Source organism: Carcharodon carcharias, chromosome 12, assembly GCF_017639515.1.
Source record: "Carcharodon carcharias isolate sCarCar2 chromosome 12, sCarCar2.pri, whole genome shotgun sequence".
In the NCBI taxonomy this organism is placed as follows: Eukaryota; Metazoa; Chordata; class Chondrichthyes; order Lamniformes; family Lamnidae; genus Carcharodon; species Carcharodon carcharias.
Genome location: NC_054478.1, coordinates 142,405,985 through 142,433,751, shown reverse-complemented (window position 1 = coordinate 142,433,751; position 27,767 = coordinate 142,405,985). Strand labels below are relative to the sequence as shown.

Sequence of the window (27,767 nt, the reverse complement as noted above, 5' to 3'; positions counted from 1 at the left end):
TTGTTCTTATGTAGTGAGTTGTGATGACCAGGAATGCAATGCCTGAAAGGGTGATGGCAACAGATTCAAACTTGCAGGGATAATAGAAGGGGAGGTGATGGTGTAGTGGTATTGTCACTGGACTAGTAATCCAGAGACCCAGGGCAATACTATGGGGACCCAGGTTCAAATCCCATCTATGGTACATGGTAGAATTTGAATTCAATAAAAATCTGGAATTAAAAGTCTGATGACCATAAAATCATTGTCAATTGTCATTAAAAACCCATCTGGGTCACTAATGTCCCTTTAGAGAAGGAAATCTGCCATCCTTACCTGGTCTGGCCTACATGTGACTCTAGTTCTACAGCAATGTGGTTGACTCTGAAATGGCCACTCTGTTTTTTTTCAAGGGCTGGGCAATAAATGCTAGCCAAGCCAGCAATGCCCACGTACCAAGAATAAAATAAAATCCATCTGTGAGGATTGATCTGAAAATTATTCAAACTAAGGAGGCTTAGTTCGAGGCACAAATTGAAGTCGACTAACATCAGAACCTTGGACAGCGTCTGACTAATGGTTTATTAGCATTCTCTGCGCTCGTTCCGACATGTGTCTTTGTTCACTAACGATTGACTATAAAACCCTCAACCTGAATAAAACTGTTACGAAAAGAGCAGGAATATTTTGTAGAAACACTTTGTTGCTAATGAACTGAAGCTCATCTACTACAAGAGGCAGAGTCTGACAGACGTGAGCTGTTTAAAAGGGAAGTGTGCCCTTTATTCAATAAAAGCTGATGATGAGTAACCACACCGAATGGATTTTTAAATCCATCTCCCCGGTTCAAGCAATCCACCTATTTATTGTGTTTAAAAATTGGATCCCATTTCTGATTGAACTCCTGTCCTGGGAGATTCAGAGGGTCTATCGATTGAAGTTAGTCTGTGTAGTTTGGCCAGGAAAGGCTCTGGGAGAAGGCCTGCGGACATCACTCAGGTTTGCTCGCCAAGAGGCAAAAATATTTGACACCGAATTCCACGACAGTCTCACTGGACACCCCCATGGTGTTGAGAAGCCTAGACGGAGAGGGGGAGAAAGAGAGAGAGAAAATTCATCAAAGTTTAACCGACAGAATCAAGCTATATTCAACTTATGAAAAGCGATGTGACTATGTAGTGAAGTGGAGCCCATCTGATAGAGAATAAAATGTTAGAACCACAGCATCATCCAGCACAAAGGAGACCATTCAGCCCATCATGTTCTTTGATAAAATACACAATTAGTCCCACTACCCCACTCTTTCCTGATAGGCTAGAATTAATTCCTCTTCAAGGACTGATGAATGGAGATCTTGTGGCACAATGAGTTATGTCCCTGTCTCTGAACCAAAAGCACTGGGTTCAAGTCCCACTCCAGGACTTGATGGCCAAGGAAGGTGCATGTATAATGTGGCTAAACAGGTTGAGTGTCACCTAGTAAATCTTTCCAATACATGGCAGGTGGCAAGTGTGGAAGAGACTCCTGATCAGCCATGTGATGGAAAGAAACTGGAGCCTCCATAGCTCTGGACTACAACGTGTGCAAAAGTGTATGTCGCCATAGCAACTTGGACTCCTTGAGTGAACTGTGACACCCCAAGTATTTAGCCAATCGTCTTTGAAAGGTCCAATTGAATTTGCTTCCACTGCCCTTTCAGGCAGTGCATTCTGGATCATAATCCATTTAGTAAAAAAACAACTTGCTCATCTCACCCAGGATTTTTTGCCAATTGCTGTAAATCCATCTCCTCTGATTACTGACCACCAGAAACAGTTTCTACCTACTTATTCAATTACTCAATTAAATCTCCCCTTAACCTTCCCTGCTCTAAGGAGAACAATCCCAGCTTCTCCAGTCTCCCCACGTAACTGAAGCCACTCCTCCCGATACCATTCTATAAATCTATTCTCTCCAAGGTCTCATACACCCCTTCTAAAGCATGAAGTGAGCACAGTAAACCAGCCGAGTGATTTATAATGGTTTAGCTTATCTTTCTTACCCCTATACTGTATGCCTCTATCTATAAAGACCAGGATCCTGTTCTTTCAACAACTCTTTCAACTCGTCCTGTCACCTTCAAAGATTTGTGTCCATAAACCCCCAGATCTCTCAGTTCCTGCAAACCCCTTAAAATTGTACCAATTAAGCCATGACCTTGACTGACTCAAATTCTATAGAGACAAAACGTTAACACTTCCAGAACAATACATATCAGATACGTACAGTTACATTGCAAATTGTACAGCTCTGACTATCAACTCTTAACCCATTTACAATGTAGGGTCAGGAAATTTTATCTGGCTATGGTATCCAAGGTGACATTTGAGAGCAGATAAGCTGGACTCTCTTTTCTTCAGTCACAGGATGTGGCGTCACTGGCTGGGCCAGCATTTATTGTCCATCCCTAATTGCCCCTTGAGAAGGTGGTGGTGAGCTGCCTTCTTGAACTGCTGCAGTCCATGTGGTGTAGGGACACCCACAGTGCTGTTAGGGAGGGAGTTCCAGGATTTTGACCCAGCTACAGTACAGGAACATTGATATAGTTCCAAGTCAAGATGGTGTGTGGCTTGGAGGGGGAGCTTGCAGGTGGTGGTGTTCCCATGTGTCTGCTACCCTTGTCATTCTAGACGGTGGAGATCGCGAGTTTGGAAATTGACAGTTCAGCCAAGGTGAAGGCTTGGGGAGTGACTCCTGTTAAAACTAAACTGGTTGAACGAGGTATTTGCATGAAACATGTAACAGGGAGGAAGGAAAGTTTAAAAAGTGGGCGTTCAAAAAACTACTTCAGAATTTCAAAAGGATTGGCCTGTAAGTGTAATTATTATAGTTATCGTTTTATGCTTTATGCAAATTCAATAAATGCCTTTGAAATGTAATATCTTGGGGAGTTATTTCTAAATCTATATGAGAACACCTATTCCCTAACAAGTGGGGTATACATGTTGCGCATGTATCTTCGCAATCAGTTATCTGTATTAAAATGTGCCAGCTTAAATATTGGGTCAAACTCATCTGTCAGTCCCCAGGATTGAACTGTCTGTGAATCCGGCCAGTTTCTTCAGCTTTTCTGAATCGGAGTCATTAACATTGAATTAGGAGCCACAGGGGGGACCTCCCAACATTGATCCCCAGGTCAGCCTTTGGGGGTCACTGGGGCTGGGAGGCTTGAGCCAACCTCGCAGTTTGGGACAACTGAACATCGTTGAGGCAGATCAGCGGAAAGGACACAGTCTTCATAGGGTTTTGTACCTTTGTTCAGTTTTTTCCAATGATGCTTTAGCGTTTTCCGGATCGTTCTTCAGGTAGGTTTGATATAAAACCGAGGATCTCAGATAGCTAATGAACCATGAGACAGGTTTCTTCAACTTAATATAAATATCTTCAGCTCTGTGTCAAAGAAGAGGTTGTTACTATAAGAATAAAGCACTGTTGTAGGACTTCTACCTATTGTGTCTCCTTGGAGAGTTTTGGGGTACTTGGTGTAGGATAAGGGTCTGGCATGTAAAGAGTTAATGTGGGAATGAGGAGAGCACCACCCACACAGTGATGTAAGAGGACACATGACCTGCACCTAAGTGTCAGTGTACTGTTGGACAGAGCTGTGTGTAGAAGCAAGCATGGAGACAGCTCTTAGTTCTGTCTGTCACTGTACCTATGTATATAGTTTTTAGCAGTTGATAAGTATTTACTTTTGAACTGCCGCAAATACCTTAATAAGACCTACTGAGCTACACGCAACACCTTGAAGCACTTGGGATATCATCTAGCATATTTGAGGTCTTGTGGTGCAGTGTTAGTATCCTTTCCTCTGAGCCTAGACTCTCCGGCTTCAAGTCCCACTGCAGGACTTGATGACCAAGGAAGGTGTGTTCATAACACAGTCGGACAGGTTGAATATCACCTCATAAACCTTTCTAACACATGCCAGTGGCAGGTGGTAAGAGTGGGAGAGATTCCTGGTCAGCCGTGTGATGGGAAGTGTGGGGCTACAATGTGCATGTTGCTACATGAACTCTGGCTCCCTGTGTGAACTATAACAAACCATCGATGTATTCACTGCTTACTTTATTAGGATGAATTAATTTTTAAAAATATATATATCTGTTAGAATACTGCTACCATGGACTTTCACAAATTTGATTTTGTTTTGTTTTATCTGAATATTAACCCAATATTACCCATTGCGCCTCTGATGTATGAATAACATTGGGAGAGTGAGGGAGTCGGAGAAACAGAACATTAAAAGAGAGATAATGGGTAATGTGAACAGAACATGAAGCAGAGGCAACTACATTCCCATGAGGATATAGGCGAGCCACCGTAATTGGGAATGTGATACAGAGTAAGGGAGGACTGGTGTGTCCAGTTTGAGGCAGGATGAGGCAGGGAGGAGGAGCGAACACTTTTAGACAGACTCATCCGGGCCAGTGTAAATGGCATCGCTTTTTGTTACCACAGCTGCACTGATAATAATCTCAATGGGAGGGAAACAAGCGATGTCAGGGGGTATGAGATCAAACAGAGAGAGAGAGAGCCCATAAAGCAGCATGGAGTTCAGAGAGAGAGAGAGAGCCCATAAAGCAGATTGGAGTTCAGAGAGAGAGAGAGAAGGCCCATAAAGCAATGTGGAGTTCAGAGAGAGAGAGAGCCCATAAAGCAGCGTGGAGTTCAGAGAGAGAGAAAGAGAGAGCCCATAAAGCAGATTGGAGTTCAGAGAGAGAGAGAGAAGGCCCATAAAGCAATGTGGAGTTCAGAGAGAGAGAGAGCCCATAAAGCAGCGTGGAGGTCAGAGCGAGAGAGAGCCCATAAAGCAGAGTAGAGTTCAGAGAGAGAGAGAGAGAGAGAGAGCCCATAAAGCAGTGTAGAGTTCACAGACAGAGAGAGAGAGAGCCCACAAAGCAGCCTGGATTTTGGAGAGAGAGAGAGCTCATAAAACAGCGTGGATTTCGGAGAGAGTGTGAGAGAGGGAGAGCCCATAAAGCAGCACAGAGTTCGGAGAAAGAGAGCGAGAGAGAGAGAGCACATAAACCGATGTGGATTTCGGAGAGAGAGAGAGAACCCATGAAGCAGTGTGGATTTCAGAGAGAGAGCGTGAGCCAGTGAAGCAGTGTGGATTTTGGAGAGAGAGCCCATAAAGCAACGTGGATTTCAGAGAGAGAGAGAGAGATATATTTCCCATAAAGTAGCATGGATTTGGGAGCAAGAGAGAGAGAAAGAGCCCATAAAGCTGCATGGCATTTGGAAAGAGCTCAGAAAGCAGCGTGGAGTTCAGAGAGAGAGCTCATAAAGCAGCATGGAGTTCACAGAGAGAGAGAGAGAGGGAGTGAGAGACAGCACATAGAGCAATGTGGATTTTGGAGAGAGAGTGAAAGCCCATGAAGCAGCATGGATTTCAGAGAGAGAGCGCATAAAGCAATGTGGATTTTGGGGGGAGAGAGAGAGATTTTCCAGAAAGCAGTGTGGATTTGGGAGCAAGAGAGAGAAAGCCAATAAAGCAGTGTGGCATTCAGAAAGGGCCCAGAAAGCAGTGTGGAGTTGAGTGAGAGAGAGAGTTCATAAAGCAGTTTGAAGTTCAGAGAGAGAGAGAGAGAGAGCCCATAAAGCAGTGTGGAGTTGAGAGAGAGTGAGAGAGCCCATAAAGCAGTGTAGAGTTCAGAGAGAGGGAGCCCATAAAGCAGAGTGGAGTTCAGAGAGAGAGCCCTTAAAGCAGTTTGGAGTTGAGAGAGAAAGAAAGAGCCCGTAAAGCAGTTTGGAGTTCAAAGAGAGAGGTAGAGAGAGCCCATAAAGCAGTGTGGAGTCTGTAGCGAGAGAACCCACAAAGCAGTGTGGAGTTCAGAGAGAGAGAGCTCATAAAGCAGTGTGGAGTTTGGAGAGAGAGAACCCACAAAGCAGTGTGGAGTTCAGAGAGAGAGCTCATAAAGCAGTGTGGAGTTCAGAGAGAGAGAGCCCATAAAGCAGTATGAAGTTCAGAGACAAAGCCCATAAAGCTGTGTGGAGTTCAGAGACAGAGCCCATAAAGCAGTGTGGAGTTCAGAGAGAGAGACAGAGCCCATAAAGCAGTGTGGAGTTCAGAGAGAGAGAGAGCCCATAAAGCAATATGGAGTTCAGAGAGAGAGAGAGACAGAGCCCATAAAGCAGTTTGGAGTTGAGAGAGAGACAGAGCCCATAAAGCAGTGTGGAGTTCAGAGAGAGAGCTCACTCATAAAGCAGTGTGGAGTTCAGAGAGAGAGAGAGAGAGCCCATAAAGTGTGTGGGATTTGGAGAGAGAGAGAGACAGAGCCCATAAAGCAGTGTGGAGTTCAGAGAGAGAGAGAGACAGAGCCCATAAAGCAGTGTGGAGTTCAGAGAGAGAGAGAGAGAGAGAGCCCATAAAGTGTGTGGGATTTGGAGAGAGAGCCCATAAAGCAGTTTGGAGTTCAGAGAGAGAGAGAGAGAGAGCACATAAAGCAGTTTGGAGTTGAGAGAGAGAGAAAGAGCCCATAAAGCAGTTTGGAGTTCAGAGAGAGAGAGAGAGAGCCCATAAAGCAGTGTGGAGTTTAGAGAGAGCGACAGAGCCCATAAAGCAGTGTGGAGTTCAGAGAGAGAGAGAGCCCATAAAGCAGTTTGGAGTTGAGAGAGAAAGAAAGAGCCCATAAAGCAGTTTGGAGTTCAAAGAGAGAGAGAGAGAGAGCCCATAAAGCAGTGTGGAGTTTAGAGAGAGCGACAGAGCCCATAAAGCAGTGTGGAGTTCAGAGAGAGAGAAAGAAAGAGCCCATAAAGCAGTTTGGAGTTTAGAGAGAGAGAGAGCCCATAAAGCAGTTTGGAGTTGAGAGAGAAAGAAAGAGCCCATAAAGCAGTTTGGAGTTCAAAGAGAGAGAGAGAGAGAGCCCATAAAGCAGTGTGGAGTTTAGAGAGAGCGACAGAGCCCATAAAGCAGTGTGGAGTTCAGAGAGAGAGAAAGAAAGAGCCCATAAAGCAGTTTGGAGTTTAGAGAGAGCGACAGAGCCCATAAAGCAGTGTGGAGTTCAGAGAGAGAGAGAGAGAGCCCATAAAGCAATATGGAGTTCAGAGAGAGAGAGAGACAGAGCCCATAAAGCAGCGTGGAGTTCAGAGAGAGAGAGACAAAGCCCATAAAGCAGTGTGGAGTTCAGAGAGAGAGAGCCCATAAAGCAGTTTGGAGTTGAGAGAGAGAGAGAGAGAGAGAGAGACAGAGCCCATAAAGCAGTGTGGAGCTCAGAGAGAGAGCCCATAAAGCAGTTTGGAGTTCAAAGAGAGAGAGAGAGCCCATAAAGCAGTGTGGAGTTGAGAGAGAGAGAGAGAGCCCATAAAGCAGTGTGGAGTTTAGAGAGAGCGACAGAGCCCATAAAGCAGTGTGGAGCTGAGAGAGAGAGCCCATAAAGCAGTGTGGAGTTCAGAGAGAGCGACAGAGCCCATAAAGCAGTGTGGAGTTCAGAGAGATAGAGAGACAGAGCCCATAAAGCAGTGTGGAGTTCAGAGAGAGAGAGAGAGAGACAGAGCCCATAAAGCAGCGTGGAGTTCAGAGAGAGAGAGACAGAGCCCATAAAGCGGTGTGGAGTTGAGAGAGAGAGAGACAGAGCCCATAAAGCAATATGGAGTTCAGAGAGAGAGAGACAGAGCCCATAAAGCAGCGTGGAGTTCAGAGAGAGAGAGACAGAGCCCATAAAGCAGTGTGGAGTTCAGAGAGAGAGAGAGACAGAGCCCATAAAGCAGTGTGGAGTTCAGAGAGAGAGAGACAGAGCCCATAAAGCAGCGTGGAGTTCAGAGAGAGAGAGACAGAGCCCATAAAGCAGTGTGGAGTTGAGAGAGAGAGAGACAGAGCCCATAAAGCAATATGGAGTTCAGAGAGAGAGAGACAGAGCCCATAAAGCAGCGTGGAGTTCAGAGAGAGAGAGACAGAGCCCATAAAGCAGTGTGGAGTTCAGAGAGAGAGAGAGACAGAGCCCATAAAGCAGTGTGGAGTTGAGAGAGAGAGAGAGAGACAGAGCCCATAAAGCAGCATGGAGTTCAGAGAGAGAGAGAGAGCCCATAAAGCAATATGGAGTTCAGAGAGAGAGAGAGACAGAGCCCATAAAGCAGTTTGGAGTTGAGAGAGAAAGAAAGAGCCCATAAAGCAGTTTGGAGTTCAAAGAGAGAGAGGGAGAGAGAGCCCATAAAGCAGTGTGGTGTTTAGAGAGAGCGACAGAGCCCATAAAGCAGCGTGGAGTTCAGAGAGAGAGAGAGAGAGCCCATAAAGCAATATGGAGTTCAGAAAGAGAGAGAGACAGAGCCCATAAAGCAGTTTGGAGTTGAGAGAGAAAGAAAGAGCCCATAAAGCAGTTTGGAGTTCAAAGAGAGAGAGGGAGAGAGAGCCCATAAAGCAGTGTGGAGTTCAGAGAGAGAGCCCATAAAGCAGTTTGGAGTTGGGAGAGAGAGAGAGACAGAGCCCATAAAGCAGTGTGGAGCTCAGAGAGAGAGCCCATAAAGCAGTTTGGAGTTCAAAGAGACAGAGAGAGCCCATAAAGCAGTGTGGAGTTTAGAGAGAGCGACAGAGCCCATAAAGCAGTGTGGAGTTGAGAGAGAGAGCCCATAAAGCAGTGTGGAGTTTAGAGAGAGCGACAGAGCCCATAAAGCAGTGTGGAGCTCAGAGAGAGAGCCCATAAAGCAGTGCGGAGTTCAGAGAGAGCGACAGAGCCCATAAAGCAGTGTGGAGTTCAGAGAGATAGAGAGACAGAGCCCATAAAGCAGTGTGGAGTTCAGAGAGAGAGAGAGACAGAGCCCATAAAGCAGCGTGGAGTTCAGAGAGAGAGAGAGACAGAGCCCATAAAGCTGTGTGTTGAGAGAGAGAGAGAGAGAGACAGAGCCCATAAAGCGGTGTGGAGTTGAGAGAGAGAGAGACAGAGCCCATAAAGCAATATGGAGTTGAGAGAGAGAGAGACAGAGCCCATAAAGCAGCGTGGAGTTCAGAGAGAGAGAGACAGAGCCCATAAAGCAGTGTGGAGTTCAGAGAGAGAGACAGAGCCCATAAAGCAGTGTGGAGTTCAGAGAGAGAGAGACAGAGCCCATAAAGCAGCGTGGAGTTCAGAGAGAGAGAGACAGAGCCCATAAAGCAGTGTGGAGTTGAGAGAGAGAGAGACAGAGCCCATAAAGCAATATGGAGTTCAGAGAGAGAGAGACAGAGCCCATAAAGCAGCGTGGAGTTCAGAGAGAGAGAGACAGAGCCCATAAAGCAGTGTGGAGTTCAGAGAGAGAGAGAGACAGAGCCCATAAAGCAGTGTGGAGTTGAGAGAGAGAGAGAGAGACAGAGCCCATAAAGCAGCGTGGAGTTCAGAGAGAGAGAGACAGAGCCCATAAAGCAGCGTGGAGTTCAGCTTGAGGAAACTGAGTGAAAAAAACAACTGTGACGTTACAGGAAACCAGCCAGTTGATCAGCTGGTAAGTGTTTGATGGAAGGGACAGTCTGTCAATAGCTAGCTTAGGACATCAGAGTTAAGGTAGATCTATAAATAAAAAGAACTGAAACTTTAAAATAAAATAAATAAAGTAAAATAATTAAAATAAATACCTGAAACACATGCCTGTAAAATTAAGAAACGTATAACTTTTAGTTGTAGGTGGTACTAGCAAAGGTACATTGTAGTATTCAAACAAGCAATTCAAGGTTAATTAAGAAAGAAATTAAATGAAATTAACCAACTAACTAACATAAATAACAATGGCAGGTGTTGTGTTGCTGCTATGGAATGTGGGGTTTTCAGGATACTATGGTGATCCAGGACAAACATGTCTGGAGAAAGGGTAAACAGCCAGAGGAATTCCCAATCAGGATTATCAATCTGGAAGCCGAACTGCAGACACCGTGCTACATCAGGGAGGGGGAGAAATACCTGGACACTTTGTTCCAGAAGATGCTCATACCTCTTAGAATAGGGTTGTGTGTTTTGGTCAGCGGTGAGGGACAGGAGAATGTGACCATGAATAAGGCAGATAAAGGGAGCAAGCAGACAGGAGTGGAGGGGCCACAGACTTGCAGTTGTCAAACAGGTTTGAGGTGCTTGCAACCTGTGTGAATGAAAGTGAGGTCTGCAGGGTGAATGAGCAGACTGTCCATGACACCAGGATAAAGGAAGCCGTTCAAGTGGGGGGAGTAAACAGGAATGTAGTGGTAGTAGGGGATAGTATAGAGAGGGGGATTGACACTGTTCACTGCAGCAAAGAGCGAGAGTCCAGACCACTGGGTTGCATTACTGGTGCCAGGATTCCCAATACCTGATCAGGGCTGGACAGGGACTTAGTGGGAGGGGGAGGATCTAATAGTCATGGTCCATATTGCTACCAACAACGTAGACAGGACAAAGAACAAGATTCTGCATAGTCAGTAAGAGGAGCTTGGCACCAAATTAAGAAGCAGAACTTCAAAAGTAAATAACCTCTGAATTATTACCTGAGCCACGGGCAAATTGGCAAAGGGCAAATCAGATCAGAGTGATGAATGCATGGCTCAGAGGCTGGTGGAGGAGAAGTGGGTTCCAGCAATGGCAGCAATACTGGGGAAAGTGGGAGCTGTACCACTGGGATGATCTATACCCGGGCCGTGCTGAGACCGGTGTTCTAGCAAGCCGCATAACTAGGAAAGTAGAGAGGGGTTTAAACTAAATAGTAGGGGGAAGGGATCAAATTTGGGAAGTTGTGGTATATCAAAGATGTAGTAATTATGGTTTTATTTAGTGTGTAATGTACCTTTAAGAATAATACTTGTTAAGGAAGATCACATGATCTGTAGTAACCAATAGGGGAGTAGCTCGGGCTACCTCAGCCGACAGTGTAGAGATAGAGTTGGAGTTGAAAGCACACATATAGTTGCTGCTGAGTATATTATAAATAAACTTAATGTTTCCACCCAAGAAGTGTCTGTTGATCAACTACATCATTAATAGTACAGCTCGGCCACCCTACAACAAAAGAGTAGAGTCAAGGCAACAGAGAAAGGTATTAATGTGGGAAATGATAAACAGACCATGACAAGAAGGGACAGAGAGTACAAATCTAAAAGTAAATTAGCAGATAAGGCTAGAGGTTACAAAACTCATAAAAGGGCAAAATTTAAAGCTCGGCATCTGAATGCATGTAGCAATCAAAACAAAACAGATGAACTGATAATGCAAATAGAGATAAATAAGTACGATCTGATAGCCACTACAGAGACAAGGCTGCAGGATGGCACAGATTGGGACTTGGATATTGATGGGTATGTGACATTGAGGAAGGACAGAAAGCTAAGAAAAGGTGGAGGGGTGGCTTTATTAATTAAAGACGACATTAGCACAGTAGCGAGGGATGACCCAAGTTCAGGAAACCAGGATATAGAGGCAGTTTGAGTAGAGATGAGGAATGATAAAGGCAAGGGGTGGAATCGTCCCAGATTTGCGCTAAGTGGTGAGTCAACAAAGTGAGCGTTGGTCCTATAGAAAGTGAGTCCGGGGAATTAATAATGGAAAATAAGGAGATGGCAGGCGAATTGAACTGGTGAAATTGTCCATTTTGGCAGGAAGAATTAAAAAAAGAAGCATGTTGTCTAAATGAGAGAGGAAGTTCTGGAGGGACTGACATCATCCTTGAAGGTGGATAAATCACCAGGGCCGGATGGATTGTATCCCAGGCTGTTGAAGGAAGCCAGGGAGGGAGTAGCAGATGTTCTGGGGATCAGTTTCCAATCCTCACTCGATACAGGCGAGGTCCCAGAGGATTGGAGGGCTTGCGAAGGTTGTGCCATTATTTAAAAAGGGTGCGAGGGATAGGCCAAATAATTACAGGCCGGTCAGTCTGGCTTCGGTGGAGGGCAAATTATTGGGATCGATTCTGAGAATAAACTGTCACTTGGGGTGGAATTTTCCTTGCCCGCTGGAATCAGGCGACATGGTGGGCATGTGTGGATAATGTGATAGGAGGGCCAAAAATCGGTTTCACGACGTTGTGAAGCCAGTTTGCAATCGTCCACTCTGCCCGTCAATGACGGGCCATGGTTCCCACCGCCACATGTCAGGAACTGCATATCGTTATAAGCCCAGCTTGCCGGAATCACCCCCTCACACCGGATCATCCAAGTCTGTCACGCCGACGTGTTTCATGCCTCTACAGAAGCGACGTGCACCTGGCGAGCTGCACTTCACTCGGGACTTTGAGGTTTGTTTGCCCGCCTTGCTTTGGGCAGCTCTCACGGCCATCAGCGCCAGGCTTCACAGACGGCACCACATCACTTTTAGGAGGGCTCAGGGCAGGTCTCTACCGACCAGATCAGCCGTAAGGCAGGGGGTGGATTTTCAACGGCTGCAGGGCGAGGGCTTGCTTGAGGAAGGGGGAGAAGTGGCCTTAGGCAAGGGAAGCGGCTGCAGGGTAATGGCCAACCCCTTCTGTGCAGCGTTGGCACTGACCACCACTGCCACCGCCCCACCCTAAGCTGGATTGGTGAGATTGCTGGACCTCCTGTGGACAGAGCAGGGGTAGAGACATCACCTCGGGCTCCCATAGTGTCCAGAAGGCATCTCAGGGATGTGTCATTGAATCGGTGGGGGGTGGGGGGGGGGCTGCAGTCATCTTGCCTGTTGGGGCCATGTCTTCTGTGCAGCAGTCCTGGGCTGGAAGCACTGAGAGGTGTGTGTGTAGCTGCACTTTAAACCTGGTGCCCAAGCATGATGAAGTGGCGAGGTGATAGCATGGCAGGTGAATCAGAGGTACCCACCAGTGAAATGGTTGCTTGGGAATGCATGATTTATTAGGCAGGATTGGGGCAATAGTGTGAAAAGCTGCCACTAGGGCTGGCAGTTAAATCGTTTTTTTTCTCGCCTACTACCGTGCTTAGTGCAAATCTGGGATGTCTCCACCCTCAGAAAGGAATGGATTAATCAGGGATAGTCCCCATGGTTTTGTTAGGGGAAGATTGTATCTTACTAATTTAATCAAATGTTTTGAGGAAGTAACATGGAGGATTGATGAGGGTAGTGCAGTGGATGTAGTCTACATGGATTTCAGTAAGGCATTTGACAAGGTCCCACATGGCAGACTGGTCAGAAAAGTCAAAGTCCATGGGGTACAGGGAAATGTGGCGAGTTGGGTCCAAAATTGGCTCAGCGACAGGGAACAAAGGGTAATGGCCGATGGATGTTTTTGTGAATAGAAAAGGGTTTCCTGTGGTGTTCCGCAGGGCTCAGTGTCCTTGCTGTTTGTTGTATACATTAATGATTTGGACTTAAATCTTCAGCCAGAAATGCCAAGTGGATGATCCATCTCGGCCTCCTCCGGAGGTCCCTAGCATCACAGATGCCAGTCTTCAGCCATTTCGATGCACCCCACATGATGTCAAGTAACGGCTGAAGATACTGGATACTGCAAAGGCTATGGGCCCTGACAATATACCGGCAATAGTACTGGAGACTTGTGCTCCAGAACTTGCCACGCCCCTAGCCCGGCTGTTCCAGTACAGCCACAACACTGGCATCTACCCGGCAATGTGGAAAATTGCCCAGGTATGTCCTGTACACAAAAAGCAGGACAAATCCAACCCAGCCAATTACCGCCCCATCAGTCTACTCTCCATCATCAGTAAAGTGATGGAAGGGGTCATCAACAGTGCTATCTAGCAGCACTTACTTAGCAATAACCTACTCACTGACGCTCAGTTTAGGTTCCGCCAGGGCCACTCAGCTCCTGAACTCATTACAGCCTTGGTTCAAACATGGACAAAAGAGCTGAACTCCTGAGGTGAAGTGAGAGTGACTGCCCTTGACATCAAGGCAGCATTTGACCAAGTGTGACATCAAGGAGCCCTAGCAAAACTGGAGTCAATGGGAATCGGGGGGAAAACTCTCCACTGGTTGGAGTCAAATCTAACAGAAAGGAAGATGGTTGTGGTTATTGGAGGTCAGTTATCTTAGTTCCAGGACATCGCTGCAAGAGTTCCTCAGGGTAGTGTCCTTGGCCCAACCATATTCAGTTGCTTCATCAATGACCTTCCCTCCATCATAAGGTCAGAAATGGGGATGTTCACTGATGATTGCACAATGTTCAGTGCCATTCGCAGCTCCTCAAATACTGAAGCAGTCCATGTCCAAATGCAGCAAGACCTGGACAATATCCAGGTTTGGGCTAACAAGTGGCGAGTAACATTCACACCACAGAAGTGCCAGGCTATGACCATTTTCAGCAAGAGAGAATCCAATCATCGCCCCTTGACATTCAGTGGCATTACCATCACTGAATCCCCCACTATCAACATCCTGGGGGTTACCATTGGCCAGAAATTCAACTGGACTAGCCATATAAATACTGTGGCTACAAGAGCAGGTCAGGGGCTGGGAATCCTGCAGCAAATAGCTCATCTCCTGACTCCCCAAAGCCTGTCGACCATCTACAAGGCACAAGTCAGGAGTGTGATGGAATACTCTCCGCTTGCCTGGATGAGTGCAGCTCCCACAACACTCAAGAAGCTTGACACCATCCAGGACAAAGCAGGCCCGCTTGATTGGCATCACATCCACAAACATTCACTCCTTCCACACCGACACACAGTAGCAGCAGTGTGTACCATCTACAAGATGCACTGTAGAAATTCACCAAGGCTCCTTCGACAGCACCTTCAAAACCCACAACCACTACCATCTAGAAGGACAAGGGCAGCAGATAGATGGGAACATCACCACCTGGAAGTTCCCCTCCAAGTCACTCACCATGCTAACTTGGAAATATATTGCCGTTCCTTCACTGTCGCTGGGTCAAAATCCTGGAATTCCCTTCCTAACAGCACAGTGGGTGTACCAACACCACATGGATAGCAGCAGTTCAAGAAGGCAGCTCGCCACCACCTTCTCAAGGGCATCTAGCAATGGGCAATAAATGCTAGCCCAGCCGGCGAAGCCCACAATCCGTGAATGAATAAAAAAAACTTAAATGTTGGAGGCATGATTGGGAAATTTGCAGATGACACAAAAATTGGCCATGTAGTTGATAGTGAAGAGGGTGGCTGTTGACTCCAGAATTATATCAATGGTTTGGTTGAGTGGGTGGAAAAGTGGCAAATAGAATTCAATGCAGAGAAGTGTGAGGTGATACATTTGGGGAGGGCAAACAAAGCCAGGGAATACTGAATAAATGGGGAGGATATTGAGAGGGGTAGAGGAAGTGAGAGGCCTTCGTGTGTATGTCCACATTACAGGAAGGATATAATTTCTCTGGAGAGAGTACAGAGGAGATTTACAAGAATGTTGCCAGGGCTTGAAAATTGCTGCTTTGAGGTGAGATTGGATAGGGTGGGGTTGTTTCCCTTAGAACAGAGGAGGCTGAGGGGTGACTGAATTGAAGTGTACAAAATTATGAGGGGCCTAGATAGGGTAGACAGGAAAGACTTGTTTCCCTAGCTGAGGGGTCAATTACCAGGAGGCACAGATTTAAGGTGGTTGGTAGAAGGATTAGAGGGGGCAGGAGGAAAAACCTCTTCACCCAGAGGGTGGTGGGTGCCTGGTTTGGTGGTGAAGAGAGTGGTGATTGGTTGGCAAGTGTACTCTGATTGGAAGAGGTGTTGCCATGGAGAATGCACCAGTGATGGTGACTGACAGCTGGTGGCAGCACTCTCCTCTCATACAGTATAAATTGTTGTTTTCCCCTTATATTGGTATTCTTGCGAAGTGTCCTGATGAGTGCAAGATGAAAAGCTTCAACACATCCCTTTATTTAGCAATACTCAAATGTAACAATATTTCCCCATACAGGACCCAGGTGATAAAATAAGAAACCATGTGAGTTCATTTTTAATATTTGGTGGTTGGTGTTAACATTACTGTGTATGATATACATTTACCTCTCTTTGTCAGGGAAAGTGATAGCATCAAATACTTGCTTGTATTCATCCCATACGATTTTATTGACTTTAGTTTCATAGGGCTTTAGTATTGTGAACAGCTGTAAATAGAAAGTACAACAGAAAAAACTACCACATGGAATCACTGGTCTAACATATCTTGCAGTAATTGCGTGTTCAAACATGCTCAAGGTAAACTCTTATCAAAAATAATTATTCCATTGGAGACGCAGGGTACAGCTACTGCAAAAGCAACTTCTGTTGGACCATTGTTGTCTCAGCCAGAGTTTTTCCATCCAATTTTTAATTATATAATAAATGCACATTATGCAAAATGCTCCTGCACTTTTAAATCACTGACATTTTAAATTTCTTTTCAAGTGGAAACCAGTTAGTGCCCTGTACTTGCTATGTTAGCTCATGGCTTAGCTGGTAGCAATCGTATCTCTGAGTCAGGTGGTTGTGGGTTCAAGCCCCACTCCAAACACTTGGGCATGGAATCTAGAACTGACATGCTACTCCAGTATTAAGGGAGTGCTGCACTGTTGGGGGTTCAGATGAAAGGTTCCTGTCTGCCTTTGTAGTGAACTGAGAAACTTCCCGTGGTGCTAATTTAAAGATGAGCTGGTGGCCTGGTCAATATTTATCCCCCAACCATCAATAAAACAGATTATCTGCTGTTCATTATCACAGTGTTATTTGTGGGAGCTTGCTGTGCGCAAATTGGCTGCTACGTTTACAATAGTGACCACAATCCATTGGCTGTTGCTCTACAAATGCAAGTCTTTCTTTCATTTTACTTACATCTTGTACAATCTGGGCTGGGTGCTCAGTGCAGTTATCATAATTTAACAAACAGGGAACTTCATAACAATACAGAGCCACACAGCCTTTAGGTTTTAGAATTCTTTCAACCTCCTTCATAAACTTCTCCATGTCAAACCAATGCGCCGCTGCTCCCGCTGTTACCAGGTCAATGGAACCATCCTCGAACTCCAGTTCCTCCGCAAAGCCCCATCTGTCGAGTGAATCAATAAACACAGCAAATGCAACAGCTTCAATATCTCTGCAGATTGTTAATGGACATACCAGGGGCATCTCGTATCTCAGGAGTTAATGCTTCTGCGATAAAGGCAGACAGGCAAACAGCAGTTTCTGACAGATCTAATGGATGTAGAATTATGGAATTTTACCACACAGAGAGGCCATTCAGCCCATCGTGCCTATGCTGGCTCTTTGGAAATGCTATCCAATTAGTCCCATTCCTCTGTTCCCCCCCAATAATTTTTTGATTGTTTTCCCATATCAAATCCTAACTCACTTCAAATATAAAAGATATGAAGGATTCTGAATTCACTATTCTTCATAGTAGGACATGCCATTATCTAATAACTCTCTGTGTAAAAAAACACCCAAATCTTTCCCATTTTCCTTCAATGGATGATCTTCAACTGATCCACCCAAATTGCTGACTCATGAACCAATGGAAATAGTTTATTCCCCAATTTACCTCAATAAAACCTTTTGTAATTTGAAACACCTCAGTTTCCTCTTAACCTTCTTTGTTCTAAAGAAACTACTTCCTCGTTCTCTAGTCTCTCCTGATAACTAAAGCCTCACATTCCAGTTATCACCTCTTCAGTTCTGAAGAAGAATCACATCGGACTCAAAACATTAACTCTGTTTCTCTCTCCACAGACGCTGACAGACCTGCTGAGTATTTCCAGCATTTTCTGTCATCTCAGACTTCCACCATCTGCAGTATTTTGCTTTCATTCCTATCTCCCTGTACTCTCTCCATGACCAGGAATATGATCAATCTTCCTGCACTAGTCATCTGACCACTTGGGTTCGTTTTAGCAAATGATCTCTTTCTGAATTGGAGTTCCACATCCCAGAATCTCTTTCTTCACTATAGCAACGGCCCTTTGAGGGCAGAATATCTAAAACTGAACACAAGCACATTATTCTGTTCTTGAAAGGACCAAAACCTTGAGGTTGCTATGGTTACCTGTAAGAGACATTGTCAGGTCCATCCACCTTCTTGGCTTCTTCAATCTGAGCTTCACTCACATCAATCCCAATCACTTTTTCAAAGTAAGGAGCCATTCCCCTGGTGCTCTGACCCGAGCCACATCCAATATCCACTGCGAGGCTGAATGGCTCCCCCTTCTGAAAAGAGGATCACATTTTGAGTCAAATACACATCCCTTCACAACCCCCTCCCTCCCCCACCCCACACCCGTCCAGAAATGTTTGCATGGGGGAGGTGATGGCATAGTGGTATGGTTGCTGGACTAGCAATCTAGAGACCCAGGGTAATGCTCTGGGGACAAAAAGAAAAATCGCTGGAAAAACTCAGCGGCTCTGACAGCATCTGTGGAGAGGAAGGCAGCGTTAACGTTTTGAGTCCGTACGACTCTTCATCAGAATGCTCTGGGGACCCAGGTTCGAATCTCGCCACGGCAAATGGCGGAATTTGAATTCAACAAAAATCTGGAATTAAAAGTCTAATGATGTTGGAAAAACCCATCTGGTTCACTAATGCCCCTTTAGGGAAAGAAATCTGCCACCCTTATCTGGTTCATGTGACTCCAGACCCGCAGCAATGTGGTTGATTCTTAACTGCCCTTGTTCAGAGCGGCATTTAGGGATGGGCAATAAATGCCGGCCTAGCTAGTGATGCCCAAGCCTACATCCCATGAATGAATTAAAAAAAATCCCATGTCCAATAGTTGCAAACGTACAACTGAATCCAGCAGTGGAAGAAGGGTAAGCACAGACCTTTTCCGGAAGGTGTCATCACATGACTGCCTGTCTTCAACTGCCCCACCGCCATGATCTCCTTATTCTTGTACTCAATGCCCCTATTAATAAAGCCTAAGATATGCTTTATTAACTGCTCTCTTCAATGACCTATGTACGTATATACCCGAGATCCCTCTGTTCCTGCACCTCCTTTACAGGCTCTCCCTTTGTTTTATACTGTCTCACCATATTTCTCCTGCCAACATGAATCACCTCATACTTCTCCGCATTGAACTTCATCTGCCACTTAGATTATTAATGTATATATCAGGAAGGTCAAGGGTCCCAACACTGACCCCTGGGGAACTCCACTATAAACCTTCCTCCAAAGGAGGAAAACAACCATTTATCACTACTCTGTTTCCAGTCACTCAGCCAATTTCTTATCCAAGGGCCGACTTTCCCTTTTATTCCATGACCAAGAACTTTGCTCACAAGTCTGTTGTGTGGCACTGTATCAAATGTCTTTTGAAAATCCATATAAACCACATCAACAGCATTTCCTTTATCAACCTTCTGTTATCCCCTTAAAAAAAACTCCATCAAGTTAGTTAAGCATGATTTCCCCAAATAGATCCATGCTGGCTTTCCTTAATGATTCTGCACTTGTCTAAGTGACTATTGATTTTTATCCCGTACTATTGTTTCCAGAAGTTTCCCTACCACTGAGGTCCAACTGACCGGCCTACAGTTGCCAGCTTTGTCCTTGCACCCCTTTTTGAACAAGGATGTAACATCCACAGTTCTCCAGTCCTCTGGGACCTCCCCTGTGTCTAAGGAAGACTGGAAGATTATCACCAGTGCCTCTGTAATTTCCACTCTCACCTCCCTCAGCACCCATAGATGCATCTCATCAGGTCCTGGTACCTTCGCAATTCTAGCAAAGATAGCCTTTCTTCTTCCTCTCAATTGTAAGTTCTTATGGTGAAACAGTTACCTCCTCTCCCACCTCAGTCTGGGTAGCATCTTCTTCCTTTGTAAAGACAGGTGCAAAGTGCTCATTCAACACCTCCGCTATTGCTCCAGCCTCCATATGCAAGTCCCCTTTTTTGTCCCTAATCAGCCCTACTCTTTCTTTTACCACCCTTTCATTATTTACTTGCTTACAGAAGACCCTGGCATTCCCTTTAATGTTCACTGCCAGCCTCTTTTCATGCTCTCTCCTTGCTTTCTGCCATCCTTACCCAGCCTGACCCACATGTATGTGACTCCAGACCCACAGCAACGTGGTTAAATCTTAACTGCCCTCTGAAATGACCTAGCGAGGTCAGTTTACCGGCAGCTAGGGATGGGCAACAAGTGCAGACCTTGAGAGCAATGCCTACGCCCAATGAAAGGATTAAAAAAAAACCGGAGTTTTCGAATGCTGTCAAAACTCCCATGATATCGGCAGAAACGACCTCCTCAAAAGACTACAATTTAATTAACTCTGTTGGGGGGGGATTTTCCACTCCCGCCGGCTGCCGGGATCATCTGGTCCCACCGAAAGTCACCCGTGGCGGGCTCTGCAACAAAGAGACTGGAAAATCCCAGCCTTTGCTTTGTGAACAATGACTAATCTCAATTAACAGGGCAGACATTTTATTGGCTTTGAATTGCACCATTGTAATAAACCTGATGTACAGGACAGGTTTCATACCTGAAACAGATCACTTCATTACCAAGCTCATTAAGAAGCTATCCGAACCTGAACCAGGCCCACGACTAAAATACGCCGCCCCCTAAGATTACCCGCACTTAGGGCTCATTGGACAGTACAATCAGATGACCCCCTAAAGGCAGTAGGAAATGTCATGAATTAATGTGTATAATGTTATTGGAAATTGTTTTTAAATTGGACTTATAGTAGGGTCTGTGTCTGTGTGTGTGGCTTAATTGCATTAAAGCCTGTTAGTCTGGGTGCTTTGATGTATAGTAGTTTGAGATGTTAATAGGATAAACAGAACGCTGGAAGGTAAAGAGGACATTTGCATTTGTTGGATAAACCATTCAAAAGAAGGGAGTAAAACCTTGCACCTAGCTAGGAGATACCAAGCAATGTGTTTATATTACTGATAAAATTGGTTTTATTGTTAGAAGAGGTGGAGTTCAAAGGGCCTGGTGATACAATGAGAATTTGCATTCAAAGGGGAGGCTAGGTATAAACAGAAAGGAGTTTTCTATGTGTAGCTCAAAGGCGTGTAAGATCTAAGCAGCCTGTAAGCCTAACTGTGTCTGCAAAAGAAACAAATTGCAAGGGACCTCATTTTGAATTCATACGGTTAAATGTGCTTTGCCTGGTGTCTGTTTAAAGTCTATGGGTTATTGTTGCCTTGGTGAAGAGTTACCTGGGAGTGATTAATTTAGGGGTTTGTTTAAAAGTTATTATGGTAGTCATTTGTAGATGTGTGTACCTGTTTAATTTGTTGTTAAATTAATAAATGTTCAATTTAGTTTATACAAAAAACCTCTTGAGGCTTGGTGGTTTTATTCCTGAATTCAGAGTTGCATCTCAAATATACCAACTGAAAATATAGGTTATGACAGTTGTTCAGGTTTCCCTCTGGGATTTAAACAACTCAGTTTTTACCCAACTGCTGTGTCATAACAGAAAGGTTATACCTACAATCATTACAACCGCTTTGTGGTTTTGGGTGAGGCTTAATGGTAATGGTGCAAGAGTAGTAATCCAGATATCCAGCTTGATGCAATGGGGAGCTCAGTTCAAATCCTGCCACAGCAGATGGTGGAATTTGAATTTAATGAATAAAAATCTGGAATTAAAAGTCTAATGATGACCATGAAACCAGTGTCGATTGTTGTAAAAACCCGTCTGCTTCACTAACATCCTTTAGGGGTGGAAATCTGCCATCCTTACCTGGTCTGGCCTACATGTGACTCCAGACCCACAGCAATGTGGTTGACTCTTAGCTGCCCTCTGAAATGGCTGAACAAGCTGTACCAAAACCACTCCAAAATCTTCCAGTCATTGACCTAGGCACCAGAAACAACAACAGCAAGCCCACTCCTGTCAACCCTGCACTGTCCTCCTTACTGACATCTGGGGACCTGTGCCAAAATTGGGAGAGCTGTCCCATAGACTAGTCAAGTAACAGCCTGACATAGTCATACTCACAGAATCCCACCAACAATGTCCCAGGCACCACCATCACCATCACCAGAAGTGGAGACACAGTGTTATACAGGTGGGAGGGAGTTACCCTGTGAGTCCTGAACATCGACTCCGGACCCCATGATGTCTCATGGCATCAGGTCAAATATAGGCAAGGAAACCTCCTGCTGATTACTGTTTTCCCTCAGCTGATGAATCAGTGCTCCTCCATGTTGAACACCACTTGGAGGAAGCACTGAGGTTGGCAAGGGCACAGAATGTACTCTGGGTGGGGGACTTCAATGTCCATCACCAAGAGTGGCTCAGTAGCACCATTACTGACCAAGCTGGGCATCCATGAGGCACTGTGGGCCATCAGCAGCAGCAGAATTGTACTCAAACACAATCTGTAACCTCACAGCCTGGCATATCCCCCACTCTACCATTACCATCAAACCAGGGGATCAATTCTGGTTCAATGAAGCATGCAGGAGGGCATGTCAGGAGCAGCACCAGGCATACTTAAAAATGAGGTGTCAACCTGGTGAAGCTACAACACAGGACTACCAGAATTCAAACATCAGAGGCAGCATGCGTTAGACAAAGCTATGTGATCCCACATCCAATGGATCAGTTCTACCACATCCAGTCATGAATGGTGGTGGAAAATTTAACAACTCACTAGAGGAGGAGGTTCCACAAATATCCCCATCCTCAATGATGGAGGAGCCCAGCACATCAGTGCAAAAGATAAGGCTGAAGCGTTTGCAACAATCTTCAGCCAGAAGTGCCGAATGGATGATCCATCTCGGCCTCCTCCGGAGGTCCCCAGCATCACAGATGCCAGTCTTCAGCCAATTCAATTCACTCTATGTGATATCAAGAAACTGCTGAAGGCAGTGGATAGTGCAAAGTCTATGGGCCAAGCTGTTCCTGTACAGCTACAACACTGGCACATACCCGGCTATGTGGAAAATTGACCAGGTATGTCCTGTACACAAAAAGCAGGACAAATCCAACCCAGCCAACTACTGCCCCATCAGTCTACTCTCGATCATCAGTAAAGAAGGGGTCATTAACAAACAGCACTTGCTTAGCAATAATCTGCTCACTGACACCCAGTTTGGGTTCTGCCAGGGTCACTCAACTCCTGACCTCATTACAGCCTCGGTTCAAACATGGACAAACAAGTGGAACTCAAGAGGTGAGGTGAGAGTGACTGCCCTTGACATCAAGGCAGCATTTGACTGAGTGTGACATCAAGGCAGCATTTGACTGAGTGTGGCATCAAGGAGCTCTAGCAAAACTAGAGTCAATGGGAACAGGGGAAACTCTCCACTGGTTGGAGTCATACCTAGCACGAAGAAGCATAGATGTGGTTGTTGGAGGTCAATCATCTCAGCTCCAGGACATCACTGCAGGAGTTCCTCAGGTTAGTGTCCTCAGCCCAACCATCTTCAGCTGCTTCATTTGCACCACACAAGTGTCAGGCAACGGCCATCTCCAACAATTAAGAGAGAATCTAACCATCTCCCATGACATTCAATGGCATTACCATCACTGAATCCCCACTATCAACATCCTGGTGGGGTTACCATTGACCAGAAACTGAACTGGACGTAGCTATATAAATACTGTGGCTACAAGAGCAGGTCAGAGGCTAGGAATCCTACGGCAAGTAACTCATCTCCTGACTCCCTAAAGCCTGTCCACCATCTACAAGGCACAAGTCAGGAGTGTGATGGAATATTCTTCACTTGCCTGGATGAGTGAAGCTTGACACCACCCAGGACAAAGCAGCCCACCTGATTGGCACCACATCCACCATCTTCAATATCCACCGACGCACAGTAGCAGCAGTGTGTACCATCTACGAAATGCACTGCAGGAATTCACCAAGGCCCCATCGACAGCACCTTCCAAACCCACAACCTCTACCATCTAAAAGGTCAAGGGCAGCAGACACATGGGAACACCACCACCTCGAAGTTCTTCTCCAAGTCACTCACCATCCTGACTTGGAAATATATCGGCCGTTCCTTCACTGTCGCTGGGTTAAAATCCTGGGAAACCCCCCCTAACAGCACTGTGGGTGTACCTACACCACATGGACTGCAGCGGTTCAAGAAGGCAGCTCACCACCACCTTCTCAAGGGGCAATTAGGGATGGGCAATAAACGCTGGACTGGCTGGTGGCACCCACTTTCACCCACTGTGAAAGAATTTAAAAAAGGAAAGGAGGCTGTTAGAAACCATCTTGTGTGGAAGTGTGAGGGACAAGTCAGTGCGAAATGGTGGTTGGGGCCCGAATGCAGGCGATGGTCTGATTCATGGCTGCTCCCCCTCACCCCCTCTGAGCCCACCCGACGGTTGGAAAATCCTGGCCAAAGTGCAGCAGGAGGGTAGCATCGCTGCCTCCCTTGCATTCATACAGTAAAAGAGGGATAGGGAAAAGAAAGATTTACAGTGCAGAGACTGCAGAGAAAATAAATATTGTTTCATCTGGGTTCCAGACTTCAGAATCAAAGTCCAATGAAGTATTCCTTCACGGAGGTTGGTGGGTTGAAAAACAATGCTGGATAATTCACTTTTCCAGTGATGTTGGCTTCACATGATGAGACAGACATGCCGAGAGGATTCAGTCTTGTAGGCAAAGGTGCAGGCTTTCCAGTAGAAGCGGTGTAGAAGGGGCCAAGGGTCCAAGCTGGATCAGAGCTTCCTGTCCGTGATGCTGCTAGTTAGATATTAAAATAGCAGACATAGACTGTGCAGTGCAGCAAGGCAATATTACTGGCTTCAAAAAGTAGAAGTCCATGTCACATGACTCCCAGCACGTCATACTGTCTTTGACAAAAAAGGTTGGGTGTCCCTCATCTGGGTTCCCGCGATTGCTGAATGTCTCAACCATTAAGAATTGTAAGGAAGGTTGCGGGGTCCTTTGTCTTACCAGACGAGCCAACTGCTGTTGGCCAGCCTCCGTTATGAAATATGGATGGCTTTTGTATAGCTCTCTTTGAATTTGGTCTGTGCAGCCCACAATGCGTAGTTAGTGGCCCTTCAGAGACACTGAGGTGCAAGTTTCCCTGATACTGCTGGGCAGCTTCTTTTGTTTGAGGATCACAGACTGACGTCGACTTAACCATTTTAGGTCTGTGACTAGCTTGAAATTTTTAAGATATAGCAATGGGCATATCTCTATACATTTTATGATAAAAAAATATAGAGGGTGAGGTCTTAGTCACACACACACACGCACACGCGCACGCACACACGCACACACGCACGCACACACACGCACACACACGCACACACACACACGCACACACACACACACACACGCACGCTCTCACACTTGCACACACGCATGCTCTCACACACGCACACGTACACACACGTACACACACACACGCACACACATTCTTAGCTTGTGGACCACCTTGAGAAAACCTTTTATACAGTCGTAACACTTTGAACATCGCTGTTTATTAAACAGAAAGCTGTCTGAGTGGTCGGGGCAGTTGGGATGATCATCCTGTGGTTCTCAAACCCAGCAGGGCCATGGATAGACCTGGGATGGGGCAGGCGAATCAAGCCAAGGAGGGCGAGATAGGGGGGGGTCAGCATTCTCTGCTTCTATTTTTGGGAGTCGGGGGGGGCTGGGGGGAGAGAATTCCTCCTCGCTCCCCCCCCCCCACCCCCAGCTGATTCCACCTCCCTGTTACATTGCAAAGGGCCATTTCCTGGCAAGGGGCCAGAGAGGGTCCCTTTCAGGCAGGGGGCTCTCACACGACGCCATGATTTTTTGGTTGGGAGACAGGTAGAAAATAATTGACGGCTTGGGAGGTTTGTTCTGTGCTTCATCTCACAAAACTGGTTTTTCCCCAGCTGCACCCTCTAATTTTTCTCTCGCCTGCTTAAACATGTATTTGCAGCCAGAGGAATGCAAACAGTTCACTGAATTAGATAACTTCCAGTCTTGAAAATATCTGTCGCTCACCAGTCACAGGAAAGAACATGACATACTGAAATCTTCCAAGCACAAACTCTGTGTCCTGCTGGAGTTTATCACAAACTATAAAATATATCACTGGCTAGTGCTCAACTTGAACTCCCAGGTAGGAAGCTGGGGGTGTGGGAGAGGGGGAAGGAAATAGGGGGTGGGCAGAGGGGGAGGGTGAGGGTGGAAGAGGAAGGCAGTGTAGAGGATGGGGGGAGGGGGAGGAAGTGGGGAGAGGGAGTAGAGGGGCTATGTGGGGCAGGTGGGGTTTGAGGGAGGTACGGGGCTGGGGTTTGGTGAGAGGGTGTCCAAACCGGCCCTTTAAATCCTGAGTTGGGATCACATCAAGCGGGTCCTCCTTGTGCCCGAGATCCTACGATCAACGTCAAACCCAGCAATAAGATTAGGATAGGAGCAGGAGTGGGCTATTCAGCCTCTCTTCCCCAATCTCTCCTCATACGACAATCCTGCCATCCCAGGAATCAGTCTGGTGAACCTTCACCTCTATGGCTAGTATATCCTTCCTTAGGTAAGGAGACCCAAACTGCTCACAATACTCCAGGCGAGAAGTTCAAGACAATTGAAGCAAGACATCTTTACTCCTGTACTCAAATCCCCTTGTGCTGAAGGCCAACATACCATCTCTCTCCCTCCATTCTTAAACAGTGGGGTTACATTCACTACCTTCCTATCTGTAGGAACCATTCCATAACCTTTAGAATTTTGGAATATGACCACCAATGCATCCACTATCTCTACAGCCACCTCTTTTAACACTCTGGGATGTAGATCAGGTCCAGAGGATTTATTAACTTTCAGCCCCATTAATTTCTCCAGCACCACTTTTTCACCGATACTAATTTCTTTCAGTCCTCCATTCCCACTCATCCCTTGGCTGTCTGTCATTTCTGGAAATCATTTTCTATCTTCCTCCATGCAGACAGACAACAAGGTATTATTTATGATTATTATTTAACTTCTCTGCCATTTCCCACAGCTCTGCCTGTAATGCAGCACCCACATTTCTCAATGCTCCTCCTTTCCTCTTTACACACCTGTAGAAGCTTTGGCTGTCCATTTTCATGCTTCTTGCTAGCTTACATTCAGATTATATTCTCCCTTTCGAAGTTCAAAAGCCCCTGACTAATGTTTTGAGTTCACAGCTGGTTCCCAAACCCTCCCCTGCAAGAGTGTTGATTTTTTACACTGGCCACGGTTTTACCTTTCTCTGCAGATAGCTGACGATGAGCCCCTGAACCTCATTGGGTGAAGAAAGCCTGTACTTGCGATACCGGGCAGCATGATCTTGCACCTTGAAAAAGTCTAGTGCCATCTCACTACCGCACCGAGTAACTCGACCTCTGTCAGTTCTTGGGTTATTATCGACCTTGGGTGCACCACAGGGATAATGATTGCACAGCAAAGAAGGGCGACACCCAGAAAGCTCACCCAATGAAGACGCTGCATCCTCCTGAGCATGCCCCTGCCAAGGATTACACCTTGTGCACTAATGTTTTAGTCAGGAGCAAAGATTAGACAGGCTGAGGTGGGGGGAGGGGGCAGTGGGTGGAATGCCAGGAATACAGGAGGCCAAGAGGAGAATTAATCCAAAGCAAAAACAAAAATACCTGGAAAAACTCAGCAGGTCTAGCAGCATCTGTGGAGAGGAACAGAGTTAACGTTTCGAGTCCGAATGACCCTTCAACAGAACTAAGGAAAAATGCAAGAGAGGTGAAGAGGTGCGGTGAGAGGTGAGAGCTGGTTTAAGTGGGGTGGTGGTGAGGGGTGGGAGACAAGTAGAGCTGGATAGAGGGCCACTGATAGGTGGAGATAACCAAAAGATGTCATAGACAAAAGGACAAAGAGGTGTTGAAGGTGGTGATATTATCTAAGGAATGTGCTAATTAAGGGTAGAAAGCAGGACAAACAAGGTACAGATAGCCCTAGTGGGGGTGGGGTGAAGGGAAGGAATCAAAATAGGCTAAAAGTTAGAGATAAAACAATGGATGGAAATACATTTAAAA

At 46.0% G+C, this 27,767-nt stretch overlaps 1 protein-coding gene across 2 annotated transcripts; it reads right to left on the bottom strand.

Moving 5' to 3' along the window:
* Positions 1-737: 737 nt before the first annotated feature.
* Positions 738-27,142, bottom strand: LOC121285081 (putative methyltransferase DDB_G0268948). 2 transcript variants are annotated; one of them, XM_041201209.1, is made up of 6 exons: positions 26,966-27,141; positions 17,859-18,019; positions 16,652-16,865; positions 15,848-15,948; positions 3,271-3,408; positions 738-1,058 (listed from the first exon to the last, which is right to left on the bottom strand). In XM_041201209.1, the coding sequence occupies exons 1-6, from the start codon at positions 27,074-27,076 to the stop codon at positions 971-973; spliced, it is 813 nt and encodes a 270-aa protein (XP_041057143.1). In that variant the 5' UTR covers positions 27,077-27,141; the 3' UTR covers positions 738-970. The 2 variants fall into 2 exon arrangements, with proteins under 2 accessions (XP_041057143.1, XP_041057145.1); XM_041201211.1 differs by lacking the exon at positions 3,271-3,408 and having other exon boundaries at positions 26,966-27,142.
* Positions 27,143-27,767: the final 625 nt, after the last annotated feature.